Source organism: Rhamphochromis longiceps, linkage group LG7 (assembly GCF_057381845.1).
Source record: "Rhamphochromis longiceps isolate RC_006_pf linkage group LG7, R_longiceps_female_GT1.1, whole genome shotgun sequence".
Taxonomy (NCBI): Eukaryota; Metazoa; Chordata; class Actinopteri; order Cichliformes; family Cichlidae; genus Rhamphochromis; species Rhamphochromis longiceps.
The window spans coordinates 24,688,127-24,705,072 of record NC_140563.1 but is presented as its reverse complement, the minus strand read 5'-3'; the positions used below and the strand labels follow the sequence as shown (position 1 = coordinate 24,705,072).

The following is a 16,946-nucleotide window of genomic DNA, read 5'->3' as shown; positions in this document are numbered from 1 at the left end:
TACGACACGTAATTACAGTAAGCCCTTAAATCCTTAATATGACACCAGAGTTTGAATAGAATAATTCAGCAATACTATTTTGTTCACTTTGAGTGATTTTTCTGTATTTGTGAATGGTTTTTGTGCATAAGTATTATCTTGTAAAGATGGTTTCCAGTGAAGATTTATACGTTTACTATTTTAACATGTGTCATGAATGCAACACCAGTCTTTGCTACAGAACACGGGTTGTTTTTTGTTTTCGTTTTAGCTTAACGCTGCAGATGAAAGGTTCAATTCTGTTATGCGTTTAACGAAACTCATTGTTTATTTTTGACCTCGGAAACCATAAAGTACGACGTGAATTCAGCTTACTGAAAAAAAGTGTTGAGCTATTATATCTGAGTTCGATAGGCCAGGTCTGAACGAGTTGCTGGACGCGCAGTGCTGTGTTGACAGTCATGGAGGTGCAGATGAGCGGGTTAGTTCAAATTTCCTTCAGACAACTTTAGCATTTTTACTCAACACACACAATGGCGTCTGTTATGGTAAGTATATTTGTTTTAAAACTTGCGTTAAAAGAAATGTGCTAAACTTTGTGTACATAACGTCATATAGCGCTAATATTAGCCGAGTCGGCAAGTTTCTTTTAGCTACGTCTGCTAAGAGGATTTACTGATTGGGCTGTCACACGGGGTCCTCTATATTAACTTATTAAAGCATCGCTTACACCTGCCTTTCTTCAGCTTCGCCAAGCGTAATGTTTGTAGTGTCGGACGACCACGCAGCAAAGCAGGGAAGTAAAGACTACCACGCTTATCCAGCAGTAGACTTGAGTCTGAGCAAGTTGTCCCTAACGACACGAAAAGAGTGAAAGTGTTCATGAAGCAGAGCAACGCCAGAGTGTCATTCGAAAATCAAAGTCAAATGTTTTACTATAATCGCTGAGTTTTCCTAGTTCGAAGAAGTTAGAAATTATTTATTGTTTACACAGCCTACTTTCCTGTCAAGATGATTTTTTTTTTTTAAAACAATGCACGCAGATTTTTCTACACTAATTGAGCTTTGTAATTGAAGGAGGATCCTACGTTGGAGAGGCACTTTAAGGGACACAAAGATGCTGTCACTTGTGCAGACTTCAATCCGAACCGCAAACAACTGGGTAACCCTTACTTTTCAAATGCAGACATGCTTTTAACATCATGCATATATTTGCTCTAGTCTTGTGTCATTCTTTTGACCTTGAAATAACGTTATAAAAAAGAGAAAGAGCATGTTGACATTGCTAGGTATTTCAAATTTTTATTGATAATATTTTAACTAAAATGAACAGATTTAAGCTATTTTTTAGAACTAGGCAAGTAATATTGAAACCACCTATCCTGTGTTCCAAAAAGGGCTGTTTTAATGGGTGGACATTTAACCTGAACGTGTCCAATTTTTCCTATGTTTTTGCATTATTTCTCTAACAAAGGCCATCTGTACTGATTGTACTGACGGGAGTTTCATTTCACTTTTTGTTTGAAATGTCTCCATGTGTCTTTGTTACCTTTTGTCCCTCCAGCCTCAGGGTCATTAGATAAAAACTTGATGATATGGAATTTGGCTCCCAAAGCGAGGGCCTTTCAATTTGTTGGGCACCAGGATGTGATCACTGGGGTGCAATTCTCTCCATCTAGCAATCTGGTGGCTTCTTCTTCCAAGGACAGAACAGTCAGACTGTGGACACCTTCAATGTAAGCATCAGTCACTTTATCCAAGACATGTTTAACCTGTGAATTAAAACTCGGTCCAATAACATGCAGTTTGGTGTATAAATTAATGTCTTGCAGAGATTTGGCAACAAAAATAAAATGGCTGTATTTAGTTATTTTCTGTGCATCTCATAGGAAAGGCGAGTCGACAGTGTTCAAAGCCCACACAGCTGCTGTACGCAGTGTTGCCTTCTCCCATGATGGCCAGAGACTGGTGACAGCATCAGATGACAAGTCTGTTAAAGTGTGGAGTGTTCACCGGCAGTGCTTCATCTACTCCCTCAATCAGCACACTAACTGGGTGCGCTGTGCTAGGTACCAAAGACCACATAAATCCCTATAGTCTATTTTCATGCAGTTGTGTTATAACTTACTTGACATTTGGTTTGTATGTTTGAGCTCGTTTGAATTTCCAATATAGTCAAAGAAGTTAATATGTTACATAGAGTTGTGATTAAAAGTTTACATACAGCTCATTGGCATAAATCTCAGCAAACCTTTTAGTCTTTTAGTGATTTCTTTGAACTGTTCTTTTTCCCAATCCACTCAGGGTTAGAGAAGACCAATATTTATTTGAATGTCATTCAGAAAGTTGCACATCAACCAGATATTTTTGGTAGTCATCAACAAAGATGTTTCACCACTCTTCCTGAGTTCATTTAAATTGCTTGTTTTTTGGCACAGACCTGGATTTTTAGGGGAAGGTGACAACTTTTCAGTAGTGTGAGGTCGTGACTTAATGTTGGCCTGCTTTATCCATTCTAAAACAAGCTTTGTTGTGTGTTTGCAATCATTTTCCTGTTGGAATACCTAATTGCGGAGTTGCAGAAATTGGAGGTAGCCCTCCTTCTTCATTTTTTACTTTTATCTACTTTTTGCAGTCTAAGAGTACAGCCGGCAGCAAAATGGCCCCATAGCAGGATGATACCACCACCATGCTTGTGCAAAATTGTTTGAACTAAGGATTTTGGAATCTGCAGTTGTGTAGAAATGGATCCATGACATTCTCATTGGATCTTAACTTGGACTTTTCCCATTGTTCTTAATATTGATCAGTTCAATAAGTGCTGTCAAAAAAGTCCAGTTGTAGTTAATAGGTAAGTTAATAGGTTTTGGTCTTTTTAAGTTAGAAAACATTGTAGAACCTTCAGCATCCCCTTATTAAAATATTTAAGTGATTAGGTGTATATATTTAAGCCTGTATGTGTACTTCTGTACACTTAAAAATGAATCCAAAATAAATGTATACCCAGTTCTGTTTTTTTGCCTTAATTTAATCTGTTTGCTGTACAATCATTCCACCCTGGAAAAAGAATAGTTCAAAGCAGACATTAAAAACCCAGAATTGAGAGTATTGAGGAAAAACATTGAGCAAACGTCTGATCATAACTGTATAAACAACTCACTGATCAACTGAGTGTTTTTAACTATATGAGTGTGAAACAGCACAGTACTGCAAAAAGTGGATTTGAACTTTTTCTGTATTATCGTTGTGTGTTTATTTCCTGTAGATTTTCTCCGGATGGCAGAATCATAGCTTCCTGTGGGGATGACCGGACTGTCCGGCTTTGGGACACATCTACCAAACACTGCATCAACTGTTTGACCGACTGTGGAGGGTAAAATCTCTCCAAAAACTGATCTAGTGTTCTCTTTTCTCAATATGTTTCATATAAGTTTTGTGCATCAGTTACTTGAAATTCAAAATTCAATTTGTTGTGTTAATACAGTCACATTTTCTCTTTGATGAATTTTGCGCATACACTTTTCAAAAATGTATTAAGCTGCATATTTTTCTTAATGAAGAGATATCCCGATTTGAGGGTATTGGTTGTGTTTGAAAATTTAGAAGCTGGATTGTAAAGTGGTGAAAGGCCAGAACATCATTAGATGTAATTTGATGTGAAAACTAACTCGCCTATTTTTGCTCTCCTATTCATGGCCACTGATTGACTTCTTTTTTTGTTTTTGTTTTTTAAACCCCAGATCAGCAACATTTGTTGATTTCAACTCCAGTGGTACCTGTATTGCATCGTCAGGAGCTGACAGTACTTTGAAAATCTGGGATTTACGGACCAACAAGCTTATTCAGCATTATCGTGGTACGATAATGCTTTTTTTTTTTCTTTCATCTTGTATAAACAAGTGTCTAAAATATCCTACAGTTAAGACTTTAATTGCATTTCTAGATTACTAGGTATACAATTAATTCACCTGATTTAAGTTTTCATTTAAAATTCAATTTTATATGTGTATTTTTGTGGTTGTGGCTTATTTTTTGTACAATTGGATCAGTTCATAGTGCAGGAATCAACAGTTTTTCCTTCCACCCATCCAACAACTATGTGATAAGTGGTTCGAATGATGGCACTATTAAGATATTGGACCTGTTGGAAGGGCGTCTGATCTACACTCTTCATGGGCACAAGGTGATGCTTAAAGAAATGTCCATTTTATTAGTTCTTCATAGTGTTTGATTGTAGTCTTTGACATTCTTTAATATATTTTATTAGGGTGCTGTGATCACTGTGGCCTTTTCCAGGGCTGGAGATGTCTTTGCCTCAGGAGGAGCTGACAGTCAGGTTCTGCACGATGACTGAACAATGAATTACCCAAATCATTCGAGGTCATATCTTTACTGTTGGAAAATGTGCTGAATTTGGGTCATGTGGTTGCATCTTGGTTGCTTAGGTGCTGCTGTGGAAGACTAACTTTGACAGCAGGTCATATCAGGATGTCTTACTTCAACACAGCCGGAGGTCGACACCAGATCCCCCACCCCACCTGTCTGACATTCATCCCAGGGGACCACACCTTCATCACCCACAGCCTACAGCCATTCAGGTCAGTCTTGTTTCACTTCATTAATACTAACAGACCATCAAAACTCTGTGCTATTAAACATTTTTTTAGACATTTGCCATTTTGATATAAACAGCAGATGTAAACATTTAAAGATCGTACTTTGTTTGGAAGGCACAGTGCTTGCTGCTTAATTACATGTTTTGTTGCCAGGTCAGTCCAGCAGTAAAAGACACCAGATCAACTGAGCCACATGTCATACAGCTGGGACAGTCTGTCCATGGCAACATGGTAAGCTAATGCAGATTTCAACACATCTAAACCGTAGGATATTTAGTTGGGTGTCTATGTAGATTATTATTTAGTGTGTGCATAAAAATGACTTGAAACACAAACATATTGAAATACAGAAACAGCAATATTTAACTACTACTCAAGATACTGATGAAAAATGTTCTTATAGTGTCTATGAGAACATTTTATAGACGACTTAAACTAATTCATACTTGTATCATTTGGAGGGGATGCGCATATCACCACCAGGTGGCAGTGCAGACCAGTGTTTAGTTTTGAAATCCTGAAGCTTTTCTAAAACTTGCTTCAGCGGATGTTAAGGATGCTGTGATGTATATCATTGTTTTATTTATTTTTGCTTTGTGTTTACGATTAGAATGACTGTAAACTGTTCATAAACAGGCTGTAGTATAATGGTGCAGTGTACACAAATACTGTAAGTAGACAAAGTAGGTTAATATCATGATTAAAAATAAACTGTAGATTAGATGGAGGCTTCCTGATTGTGATGGATGCATACCAGTTTGATAAGCGTGAAAATCATGGGCCAAAGTCTCCTCTTTAATGTTTGTCTTAGGATTCCTCAATTCTGCATAAATGGGAAGAAATGTTAATGAAGATGAGTAGTAATGCACATTTTCACAGAACTGAGACCGACTGATTTTGATTTGATTGTGCGGCAAAATACCTCATCCACTGTTACGTCAAAGACTGCACAGTGCTTGATTTTAAATCGAGGCTTTAGATTATTGTGAGAATTGGATGTGGATTTCAAACAGAATAGTTTAAAGGCAGGAAATTTAATTTCTAGACTAGAATCCAAGAATGACTCTTCCTCAATCCTCTGAATCCATTGCATGCATTATTATGCACTAGTTTTAATCACTGCACCATGATGTCACCCAAAATTTATACATGTACGTCAGTTTTATCGTTGCCAAAAATGGCAAGATGAATGAATGTCACACACAGACACAGCTTCTGACTTATTATAATATATCATCACTTTTCAGTGGCTTCTGCAGGTTGTCTTTGCATGAATGCATGTGCATATTTATGAGCATTGAATGAGCATTTACAGCGTGTGAATGTGCTAGTGATTTCCCAGTCGTTTGTGTGTGTTTGTGGTCGTGCTCCAGGGGTTTGTACATGACATGAGTCACTAGGTGTGTGTGTGTGTGTGTGTGTGTGTGTGTGTGTGTGTGTGTGTGTGTGTGTGTGTGAGTGAGAGAGGGCCATTCCTGTTTAAATTGGTTCAGAGCAGGGAGCCCTCAGTGCTACTCCTCCTGTCAGCTCTCATCTCCTGATAGCCATCTCTTAGAAACCTCATCTTTCCTCCCCCTCTGCCTTGTCCTCTTTTCCTCTCGTCTTCCCTTCTGGTTAGTTTCTTTGGTCTCTCACTGTTGTAGATGTCCTCAGAGAGATTTCCCTTCCGCTCTGTGTCCATGTTTCCCCTTCATCGCCCTAATGGGCCCAAGTAAAAACGAAAATAGAGAGAACGAGAGTGAGAGAGTGAGAGAAAATGACTGGGACATGCAAGTTGCCTGAGGTGGCTACATGGGTGGCCCCATGGGAAGGTTGCTATACTCTGGCCTTCCTGCTACCATTGGTAACCTCCCTGTCTATAATTTAGGGCCATCTCCTCTTATCACTTATGCTTTATTAGCTTTTTTGACTAATGGCCTTTAAACCTGCTAGTATTCACTTTGGTTTGCTTTTATTCTGAGTGTGTATTAGTTCCCTGGAGAGAATCTGACTGAGCTGCAAACATTCAAGTGTTTAAGGGGAAAACAACAATGTTATTCACACTTGAATAACATTGTTGTTTTCCCCTCTTTCGAAATATTTTTTTTAACTGGTGAAAATGTTTGTAGTTTTGCAAAAGTGCTTACAAAACTATACAATTCTGCATGATTACCTTCAGGATGTTTGTATGGAAGTGCAGGTGTCAGTAATGACATGATCACTCTCCTGGGGCATCAGCTGTTTCGTCTTCCTCTTTTACATGACTAATTCTGAGCGCTGAGCTAGCAGCACTAGCAGGATAAGGTTTTGAGCAAAAATTCAGTCAGAATCTGGGCCATTCTCTGTTTTGTAGCAACTATCAGCTGACATTAAAAAACTTTGATAGACACACCAGTTTCACAAAATGATGTATCTAATCATCATCAGCTGCCATCTGCTGGTTGTCTCTGTATGATTGAGGAGGCTATAAGTATGAACATCTTGTTTCAAAGTTCTGTTTCTAACATGGTAACTTTATCCATTACGTTTCCGACTAAACGTGGAATTTGTTCAGGGACTGGGTCTCATATTTGTCTGGAAACCACACACTCTAAAAAATATTCATGGTGTTTGTAGATAGAACTTAACAAAAAAGCATTTTTCTACTTAAAAAAGTAAGTTGTCTACATGTACACGTTTCAGTGAGTTGACTAATCAATGTTAAAAGTCAGTGCAACACAGAAATTAATAAACACCTCCTTAACTTAAATGTTTTAGTATATTGAACAAAATACTTTTGTCATCAATCAACAAAAGAAAATATTAAGTTTGTGTAACATGTAAAAGTGAGTTGGAACATCCTTCGTGTTTGAACTGCCCATAACTGGACCATAACGAAAAAATAATTACAACTGCCATAAAAAAAGAAGAAACGGAAAAAAACAGAGGTTGGCACCACTACCTGGTAAGTTTCTTGTTTTATACTCTTTTATAAATATGTACTAGTTACAGGAATTCACTGCGTAAGTTTAGTCTGACAATGGCAGCTACATGATGTGAATTGACACTCTGTGTTATGCTAGTTGTTACTCTATAAAAGTAAAAGCATTTGTATTTTTTCCCTGTTATTAATGAAATCTGTCAATTAAATCTGTCACTCTGGTGGTTACCTTGGTTAGCCATAGATGTGTATGAGACCATGCATACAGCAGAGGGTAACCCCGTAGCATATGTTCGTATCATCACAGGCGTAGCAGTTGTCTTCATTCTTATCACTTTGTGGGAGTAGAGGTGTGTTTCACCTAGACTGTATTCGGTGAGTTAACTAAGCATTGAATTCTAAATAGATTAATTACAAGTTATATTTGTACACTTTAAATTTGATGGTTTTAATCATAGTTTAACTTTAGCAACTTTACTATGCTAAAGTTGTTAGCTAGCTTTCTTTTAGCTAGCAAACGTTCCTCGCAAATATGAGAGTACATTGTCAATTTTTCCACTTATACTTAAAGTTTGTCACTTGTCAGGGTGCATTTGGTTAGCTGATAGACCTTGCAGACAGCAGAGCATGTTCAATTTGAACCTGTATATGTTCAAATTAACCAGTCAGCAGCTGCCTGCATTTTTATCATGGTGTCAGAGTAAATTTGTGTTTCGACGGTCTTGGGTGAGGTAACTAATTACTGACAGAGTGAAATGTGGGGAATTTATGCCAGAGTATTTATGTGAGTAAAAGTATTTCTATCAAATGTATTGATATTTTAAGCTCGAATGTGAAATATGCCTGAGGTTAAAGTTAGTTGACCTAGCAAGAAAAAACAAAATTGTGTGTGTGCACACGAATTGCTTTCGTTACCTTCTGTAATTGTAAGCATAATGTGAAGTGTGGTATTGTGGCATGTCAACAGTGGTCTTCAAATAATTAAAAAGAAAATTCTCTCACACACATGGATATGACACAATTTTTCCAATTTTAAACTACAGTCTGTAGATTTATTTTATTATTTTTGGATTCATCTTTTCAGTGTTTCATTGTAGTGTTTTAGAGAAGGTTTTATACTTAAAATAACTTGTTTACTCAAAAGCCTCGATAAGTCTTTGCATTACCAAAAGTTGCAATAAATTTCAAAATGCACTGGACTTGCAAAATTTGCAAATTTGAAACACCAAGAAGGAATCAGCTCTTAAAGCATTACAGGCTTAGACATAGCCAAGGTGAACTATTTATGCCTTGTCTATACTGGGATTGTTACTGCTCATTTAAAACATGGAATAGCTTGCGAACCCATTTATCAAGGAGGTAGGAGGTATATTCCACCACGAGTAAAATTCAAAAGCTAAATTCTGTTTTGTTTTTTTGTTTTCCTTTTTATATAGGTACCTCAATGTCTCATCCTGCTAAACTTCGGATCATACTCAAAGAGCATAACATTCGAAAACTGGACTTACCACATGGAATCCCTGGAACAGTGGAAGAACTTGAATCTATTGTGAAAGAGACTTTTGAGATTGATGGGAAGTTTACTTTGCACTATAAGGATGCTGACTTTGGAGAAGAATATTTTTCTCTGACATCAACAGGTGATATCAAGGACAAGGACACACTTAAGGTGGTTCAGATTATTGAACCTCTCACAATTACTCTGACATTTAGTGATGTAGACAGTTCCTTCAAATCTGCATCAGAGACCTTGGTCAATGCTTCAGCAATTTCAGAGACATCAGTCTCAGAGACATCAAGTGTGTCCTGTGGCACCAGTTGCTCATCTGGATCTCAGGATACAGTCATTCTTTCCTCACCTGAACATTTGAGTCGGCGTTTACAGCGCTGGCCTACCAATTTTTCTGTTCCTCGCTTTGCTTATGACACAGAGCTTTTACTTGCTTCAGGAAATGAAACTTTCAAAAAGGATGGAACTAAACTTAACTTTACTCCACTTCTTCCAGACATCCTTGAGAAACTGGCTGAAACGATCTTTCAGTATGTTGCCTACCCAACATCTGCACAATTAGCAGATGTAGCTGAAGCACTTGTTCAACAACATCCTTGCCTTAAAGAACCGGGATCCTATAATGGATGCTATGGATGGCAACAAAGACTGAAATATAAAATGGGCAATTACAGAAGTAAACTCAGAGGGCTTGGGTGCCCTGAGCTGGATGTGAACTCTCTCAAAAGAAAGCAAGCACATGAGAAGACACCTTCAAAGAATCTCAAAAAGCCAAGAAAGGCTGAGGTGAACTATTTGCCACCTCACCCACAAGGAGAAACAGAGGAAAGCTTGGAAAAGGAAAGATTGGAACTTCTTGATGAAGTGAAGAAGAGGAACAACTATCGGATCATCAGTGAAAAAATGGCCAAAACATTCTCGAATCGCAGACAGGAAGTTGTTAATCTGGCACCACCTGTGAATGACTTCAGAAGTAGATGGCCTGCGCTTTTTGATGCAGCACAGGTGATTTTATTAAATAATTTATAGGATAACTTATAATTGTGACATTGTGCATTACATTAACACATTGTGCTTTTAATTATGTCTTTTTTTTATTTTTTACAGATAAATGATGAATTCCAAAGGATCACCACTGTTAACTTGGAAACAACATTCATGGCAAAACTGGACCAGTATTCCACAAGAATAATGTCCCTGGTCTCTTCAAAAGGCGGTGCTGCAAAAATTAAGATTGAGCGCATCAGGAACATGTTGCAAGAATATAATTGATAATCTTACACACCTTAAAAGTTAATTATCTAATTCATTATCTCAGGAGCATTGTTGGCTATCTTTTACTGAAGAGTGAAAAAGTGAACATCAGAGGTGGACAGAGTAAAAATTTGCTAAAGAAAACATCACTCAAAATATATTTGTCTGTTTTCTTTGTTGTAAGAGTCAAGGATATAGTGATGTATTTGTAACTTGGAAACTCAGATTGAAGAGGAAAAAGTAAAACTCAGATGCATAAGTATTTTGCACCTCATAAGTGAGATGAAAAGACATTAATGTAACTTTTGGTCACATAATTGCAAACTGAGGTGGGTAAATTTAAATAGGTACTTTCCATGTCACATGTAACTTGACAATACATTAAGGTAAGTATGGGTCATATTACAAATAATGTGAGGAGAAAAAACTGAGGTAATAATTTGGAGTGTTACAAGTATCTTCATCAACTGCACAATAAACGTTTATGAGGAAGACAAGTTACACAAATACATTAAAGAGGGTAGATAGGAGCTTTTAATGTTTTAATCACATCATTACAAGACTTGTCCACAGGTGGCTTTTTCCAGTTCTGCATCACATATCTCACATATAACTATTATAGTTGAATCCATAGAACTCAACAAAAACTGTTTGAAATAGTCTCCAAATCTAGGTTATATTTACTTTCACTCACCTTATTCTACTGCTAGCAAAGGGTGCATTGAAAGCAGGGCAGTATGTAACAGATTAAATTAAAGTTATAAAAATTAAATTGTTTATTTGTTAAAAATTCATCCATCCATCCATCCATTTTCATCCGCTTTGTCCGGGGCCGGGTCGCGGGGGCAGCAGCCTAAGCAAAGAGGCCCAGACCTCCCTCTCCCCAGCCACCTCCTCCAGCTTATCCGGGGGAATACCAAGGCGTTCCCAGGCCAGCCGAGAGATATAATCTCTCCAGCGTGTCCTGGGTCCCGGTGGGACATGCCTGGAACACCTCACCCAGGAGGCGCCCAGGGGGCATCCTTGTCAGATGCCCGAACCACCTCAGCTGGCTCCTTTCGATGTGGAGCAGCAGCTGCTCTACTCTGAGCCTCTCCCGGATGGCCGAACTTCTCACCCTATCTCTAAGGGAGAGGCCAGCCACCCTTCGGAGGAAGCTCATTTCTGCCGCTTGTATCCGCGATCTCGTTCTTTCGGTCACTACCCACAGCTCGTGGCCATAGGTGAGGGTAGGGACGTAGATCGACCGGTAAATTGAGAGCTTCGCTTTTACACTCAGCTCCCTCTTCACCACGACGGACCGGTGCAGCGTCCGCATTACTGCAGCTGCAGCCCCAATCCGCCTGTCGATCTCCGGCTCCCTTCTCCCATCACTCGCGAACAAGACCCCGAGATACTTGAACTCCTCCACTTGGGGCAGGAACTCATCCCCGACCCGGAGTGGGCACTCCACCCTTTTCCGGCTGAGAACCATGGCCTCAGATTTGGAGGTGCTGATCCTCATTCCCGCTGCTTCACACTCGGCTGCGAACCGCTCCAGTGCGAGCTGGAGGCCCTCACCCGATGAAGCCAACAGAACCACATCATCTGCAAAAATCAGAGATGAGATTCTGAGGCCACCAAAGCGAAAGCCCTCCGCCACTTGGCTGCGCCTAGAAATCCTGTCCATAAAAATTATGAACAGAACCGGAGACAAAGGGCAGCCCTGGCGGAGCCCATCACCCACCGGGAACGAGTCCGACTTATTGCCGGCAATGCGAACCAAGCTCTTGCAACGGTTGTATAGGGATCGAATGGCCCGTAGCAATGGGCCAGACACCCCATATTCCCGCAACACCTCCCACAGGACACCCCGAGGGACACGGTCGAATGCCTTCTCCAAGTCCACAAAACACATGTAGACTGGTTGGGCAAACTCCCATGCACCCTCAAGTATCCTGGAGAGGATAAAGAGCTGGTCCAGTGTTCCGCGACCAGGACGAAAACCGCATTGTTCCTCCTGTATCCGAGGTTCGACTAACGGACGAACTCTCCTTTCCAGCACCCTGGCATAGACTTTCCCAGGGAGGCTGAGGAGTGTGATCCCCCTGTAGTTGGAACACACCCTCCGGTCCCCTTTCTTGAAGATGGGGACCACCACCCCGGTCTGCCAGTCCACAGGTACTGCCCCTGATCTCCACGCAACATTGCAGAGGCGTGTCAACCAGGACAGCCCTACAACGTCCAGAGCCTTCAGGAACTCGGGGCGGACCTCATCAACACCAGGGGCTCTGCCACCAAGGAGTTGTTTAACTGCCTCAGTGACCTCGCCCCCGGAAATTGGCGGGTCATTCCCCTCATCCCCAGACTCTGCTTCCTCCTCGGAAGACGTGTCAGTGGGATTAAGGAGGTCCTCGAAGTATTCCTTCCACCGCCTGACAATTTTCTCAGTCGACGTCAGCAGCGCTCCGCCAGCACTATACACAGTGCAGGTAGAGCACCGCTTTCCCCTCCTGAGACGTCTGACGGTTTGCCAGAATCTCTTCGAGGCAGTCCGAAAGTCTTTTTCCATGGCCTCTCCGAACTCCTCCCACACCCGAGTTTTTGCTTCAGCCACTGCCCGAGCCGCATTCCGCTTGGCCTGTCGATACCTGTCGGCTGCCTCCGGAGTCCCACAGGCTAACCAAGCCCGATAGGACTCCTTCTTCAGCCTGGTGGCTCCCTTCACCTCTGGTGTCCACCATTTGGTTCGGGGATTACCACCACGGCAGGCACCAACCACCTTGCGGCCGCAGCTCAATGCAGCAGCTTCGGCAATGGAGACGCTGAACATGGTCCATTCGGACTCAATGTCCCCAGTCTCCCTCGGAATGCTGTTGAAGCTCTGCCGGAGGTGTGCGTTGAAGATCTCGCGGACTGGGGCCTCTGCTAGACGTTCCCAGCACACCCTCACTACGCGTTTAGGTGCACCAGGTCTGTCCAGCGTCTTCCCCCGCCACCTGATCCAACTCACCACCAGGTGGTGATCAGTTGATCAGTTGACAGCTCAGCCCCTCTCTTTACCCGAGTGTCCAGAACATATGGTCGCAGGTCTGCTGATACGATTACAAAATCGATCATCGACCTACGGCCTAGAGCATCCTGGTGCCACGTGCACTTATGGACACTCTTATGTTCGAACAGGGTGTTCGTTATGGCCAAACTGTGATTAGCACAGAAGTCCAATAACAGAGCACCGCTCGGGTTCAGATCAGGGAGGCCGTTCCTCCCAATCACGCCCCTCCAGGTCTCGCTGTCGTTACCCACGTGAGCATTGAAGTCTCCCAGCAGGACAACAGAGTCTCCAGGTCGAGCACCCTCCAGCACCCCCCCCCCCCCCCCGGGACTCTAAGAAGGCTGGGTACTCTGAACTGCCACTCGGCGCATAAGCGCAGATGACAGTCAGGACCCGTTCCCCGACCCTAAGGCGCAGGGAACAAACCCTCTCGTCCACCGGGAAAAACCCCAACGTACCGGCAGCAAGCCGAGGGGATATTAGGATACCCACCCCAGCCTGCCGCCTCTCACCAGGGGCAACTCCAGACTGAGACAGAGTCCAGCCCCTCTCCAGGAGACTGGTTCCAGAGCCCAAGCCATGTGTAGAGGTGAGCCCGACTATATCTAGGCGGTACCTCTCAACCTCACGCACTAACTCAGGCACCTTCCCCACCAGAGAGGTGACATTCCATGTCCCTATTGCCAGTCTTGGCAGCCGGGGGTCAGTCCGCCAGGGCCTCCGCTCCTGGCCGCCACCCGGCACACAATGCACCCGACCCCTATGGCGCCTCCTGCGGGTGGTGGGCCTGCGGGAGGATGGGCCCATGTCTCCTCTTCGGGCTGTGCCCGGCCGGGCCCCATGGACTAAGGCCCGGCCACCAGACGCTCGCCCTCGGGCACCCTCCCCGGGCCTGGCTCCAGGGCGGGGCCCCGGTAACCCTATCCCGGGCAGGGTAAACTGTTCCCTCGATGTCCTTTTCATAAGGGTCTTATGAATCGCTCTTTGTCTGGTACCTCACCCAGGGCCAATTTGCCATGGGAGACCCTACCAGGGGGCAAAAGCCCCCAGACAACATAGCCCCTGGGATCCCTGTGACACACAAACCCCTCCACCACGATAAGGTAGCGATTTAAGGAGGGGTATTTGTTAAAAACAAAAATGAAATCAATAATTAGCAAAACGCTAGTCCTATAAATGTAATATGTTTGACTTTTCGCCTAGTAAACTTTTTTTATTCTCCAGAGTTCGGTGGAAACAAGAAGAGAGGTCGCAATCCGTTGCCTGATGGTGTATCTGAAAGAGAAAGAAGAGGATCTCTTCAGAGAACAGCTGGTAGGTAAATATCACATTGTTTTGTGTTATATTTTTAAATAGCACATAAAATACCGACATGTTTCTTTTTAACCTACTTGCCAGGATGGTGAAGAACAGTTCCCAGAAGAAGTGGTAAAGATCGTAGTCACCAGACATGCAGCAGTGTCTCTTCCAGCCGTCGCTAAAATTGTGATTGAAGGAACAGCTGTCCTGGAAGACCTTGATGTGCCCAGAGCGTGTGCCTTAATGATGGGACTTACAGTGGGGCAAAAAAGTATTTAGTCAGCTACCGATTGTGCAAATTCCCCCACTTAAAATGATGACAGAGGTCAGTAATTTGCACCAGAGGTACACTTCAACTGTGAGAGACAGAATGTGAAAAAAAAATCCATGAATCCACATGGTAGGATTTGTAAAGAATTTATTCGTAAATTAGGGTGGAAAATAAGTATTTGGTCACCTCAAACAAGGAAAATCTCTGGCTCTCACAGACCTGTAACGTCTTCTGTAAGAAGCTTTTCTGTATAAAAGACACCTGTCCACAGCCTCAAACAGTCAGACTCCAAACTCCGCCATGGCCAAGACCAAAGAGCTTTCGAAGGACACCAGGAAAAGTATTGTAGACCTGCACCAGACTGGGAAGAGTGAATCTACAATAGGCAAGCAGCTTGGTGTGAAAAAATCAACTGTGGGAGCAATCATCAGAAAATGGAAGACATACAAGACCACTGATAATCTCCCTCGATCTGGGGCTCCACGCAAGATCTCATCCCGTGGGGTCAAAATGATCATGAGAACGGTGAGCAAAGATCCCAGAACCACACGGGGGGACCTGGTGAATGACCTGCAGAGAGCTGGGACCAAAGTAACAAAGGTCACCATCAGTAACACACTACAACGGCAGGGAATCAAATCCCGCAGTGCCAGACGTGTTCCGCTGCTGAAGCCAGTGCATGTCCAGGCCCGTCTGAAGTTTGCCAGAGAGCACATGGATGATACAGCAGAGGATTGGGAGAATGTCATGTGGTCAGATGAAACCAAAGTAGAACTTTTTGGTATAAACTCAACTCATCGTGTTTGGAGGAAGAAGAATACTGAGTTGCATCCCAAGAACACCATACCTACTGTGAAGCATGGGGGTGGAAACATCATGCTATGGGGCTGTTTTTCTGCCAAGGGGACAGGACGACTGATCCGTGTTAAGGACAGAATGAATGGGGCCATGTATCGTGAGATTTTGAGCCAAAACCTCCTTCCATCAGTGAGAACTTTGAAGATGAAACGAGGCTGGGTCTTCCAACATGACAATGATCCAAAACACACCGCCCGGGCAACAAAGGAGTGGCTCCGTAAGAAGCATTTGAAACTCCTGGAGTGGCCTAGCCAGTCTCCAGACCTCAACCCCATAGAAAATCTGTGGCGGGAGTTGAAAGTCTGTGTTGCTCGGCGACAGCCCCAAAACATCGCTGCTCTCGAGAAGATCTGCATGGAGGAATGGGCCAAAATACCAGCTACTGTGTGTGCAAACCTGGTAAAGACCTATAGTAAACGTTTGACCTCTGTTATTGCCAACAAAGGTTATGTTACAAAGTATTGAGTTGTATTTTTGTTATTGACCAAATACTTATTTTCCACCCTGATTTACGAATAAATTCTTTACAAATCCTACCATGTGGATTCATGGATTTTTTTTTCACATTCTGTCTCTCACAGTTGAAGTGTACCTCTGGTGCAAATTACTGACCTCTGTCATCATTTTAGGTGGGGGAACTTGCACAATCGGTGGCTGACTAAATACTTTTTTGCCCCACTGTATATACGCTCTCAATCTGAGCTACCCCAAACAAGTAAAGAACACTCTAGAGGTATTCCAGGTGTTTCTGGAACTTGATGGGCTTAAAGCCAGCCCACGGGTAATGTCTCTTAAGTACAAACTTCTGTCATAAAACAAATGTAATTTAGGCTGCAATATTCAGATGTGCTGATGCTTGTGTTTTTTATGCAGTTTTAGACAAGTGTAGTTTTGAGAGTTCATAATGCGTATAACCTTACCTTTGGATTGTTGCGTTGTTAAATATTAAAATGTTTTGTAATTTTCTTGATTCTATGATATTTACCAAGTTGATAGGTTAAAGTTAATGCTTAATAATAAGCAGATTTGCAAAAACAAATTGCCTTACGTTGCAATGTTTGTTTTCTGAGGTATTTTAGAAGGGTGTGATTTAAAATTATTGTTATTTGGAAGATTTTATAAATATATATTTGCTGCTTTATTTAATATACCTTTACAAATCTTTATAGTGGTTCTCAAAGTCAGTCATCAGGCCCCACTGCTCTACTTGTTTCTATTAATAACTA

The 16,946-nt window shown here is 42.1% G+C and overlaps 2 protein-coding genes across 3 annotated transcripts in view; both read left to right on the top strand.

The window, feature by feature from the left end:
• The first annotated feature begins 215 nt into the window (after positions 1-215).
• poc1b (POC1 centriolar protein B) overlaps positions 216-16,946 on the top strand; it is a 50,952-nt gene continuing 34,221 nt past the window's right edge. Inside the window, exons 1-12 of one of the 2 annotated variants that reach the window (XM_085412972.1) lie at positions 216-527; positions 1,057-1,141; positions 1,544-1,715; positions 1,869-2,048; positions 3,245-3,352; positions 3,720-3,835; positions 4,029-4,162; positions 4,247-4,315; positions 4,425-4,577; positions 4,749-4,826; positions 14,517-14,606; positions 14,691-14,975. In XM_085412972.1, coding sequence (XP_085269098.1) covers positions 513-527; positions 1,057-1,141; positions 1,544-1,715; positions 1,869-2,048; positions 3,245-3,352; positions 3,720-3,835; positions 4,029-4,162; positions 4,247-4,315; positions 4,425-4,577; positions 4,749-4,826; positions 14,517-14,606; positions 14,691-14,870 — 1,380 coding nt within the window. In that variant the 5' untranslated portion in view covers positions 216-512 and the 3' untranslated portion in view covers positions 14,871-14,975. Of the gene's footprint in view, positions 528-1,056; positions 1,142-1,543; positions 1,716-1,868; positions 2,049-3,244; positions 3,353-3,719; positions 3,836-4,028; positions 4,163-4,246; positions 4,316-4,424; positions 4,578-4,748; positions 4,827-14,516; positions 14,607-14,690; positions 14,976-16,946 lie in introns of those variants that run through there. The other variant, XM_085412970.1, reaches the window with a different exon arrangement.
• Positions 6,680-10,945, top strand: LOC146665360 (sterile alpha motif domain-containing protein 3). Its single transcript, XM_085412973.1, has 2 exons — positions 6,680-10,009; positions 10,112-10,945. Exons 1-2 carry the CDS (start codon positions 8,939-8,941, stop codon positions 10,274-10,276), a joined length of 1,236 nt encoding a protein of 411 aa, XP_085269099.1. The 5' UTR covers positions 6,680-8,938; the 3' UTR covers positions 10,277-10,945.

Coding starts and splice junctions, on each gene's coding strand:
- LOC146665360 (XM_085412973.1), top strand. CDS start 8,939: ATGTCTCATCCTGCTAAACTTCGGATCATACTCAAAGAGCATAACATT. Junction 10,010..10,111: donor CGCTTTTTGATGCAGCACAG/GTGATTTTATTA, acceptor TATTTTTTACAG/ATAAATGATGAATTCCAAAG.